Below are 544 nucleotides of genomic sequence, written 5' to 3'. Positions count from 1 at the left end.
GGCGGGAGGGGCAGCCAGGGGCCCACCTTGAGGACCTGGCTCCCCGCCTGCCCCCGGCGGATAGTCCCGCGGCCCAGCTTGATGTCCGCTGACTCCAACTTGAAGATTTCCCGCAGGAACTTGTTTTGGGAGGAGTGGACCAGGGTGAGGATATCTGTGCTCAGCACGTCTCGATTCTTCTCCAAGAAGCCTGTGGGCAGCAGGGCGCCCACCACCGGCTCAGCTGCGCTGTGAGCCCACGAGAGGGCCGCGCGGGGGGCCTGGCACAGGGCCTGAGGCACCTGCACCCCGCCTCCTCTCGTGTCCGGCCAGCGGGAGGCCTGCACCCGGCACCAAGCCAGGTCACATGGACAGGTGACCCCACCCACAACGCCACCCCATCCAGGCCCCTGGCCCAGCAGCCGGTCTCTGTCCGCACTCTGGCGGCCGCCCCGCTCTGTGCCACACATCCGCCGGGGGCCTTCCCTGTCACCCCAACTGGACCCTGCCCCTGCCCCCCAGGGCACTTCTTCCTCTTCTCTGCCCCCGCCCTGGCACCCGTCAC

The 544-nt window shown here is 69.5% G+C and overlaps 1 protein-coding gene across 1 annotated transcript in view; it reads right to left on the bottom strand.

The window, feature by feature from the left end:
* MYO7B (myosin VIIB) overlaps positions 1 to 544 on the bottom strand; it is an 81,747-nt gene that overhangs the window by 40,047 nt on the left and 41,156 nt on the right. The window contains 1 exon segment of the mRNA XM_015567482.1: positions 27 to 190. Within this exon segment, the coding sequence (XP_015422968.1) occupies positions 27 to 190 (164 nt within the window).

The sequence above is a fragment of the Myotis davidii genome, unplaced genomic scaffold, assembly GCF_000327345.1.
Source record: "Myotis davidii unplaced genomic scaffold, ASM32734v1 scaffold1844, whole genome shotgun sequence".
Lineage (NCBI taxonomy): Eukaryota > Metazoa > Chordata > Mammalia > Chiroptera > Vespertilionidae > Myotis > Myotis davidii.
The sequence above is the reverse complement of the archived record's forward strand: the minus strand, read 5'-3'. Positions and strand labels throughout refer to the sequence as shown.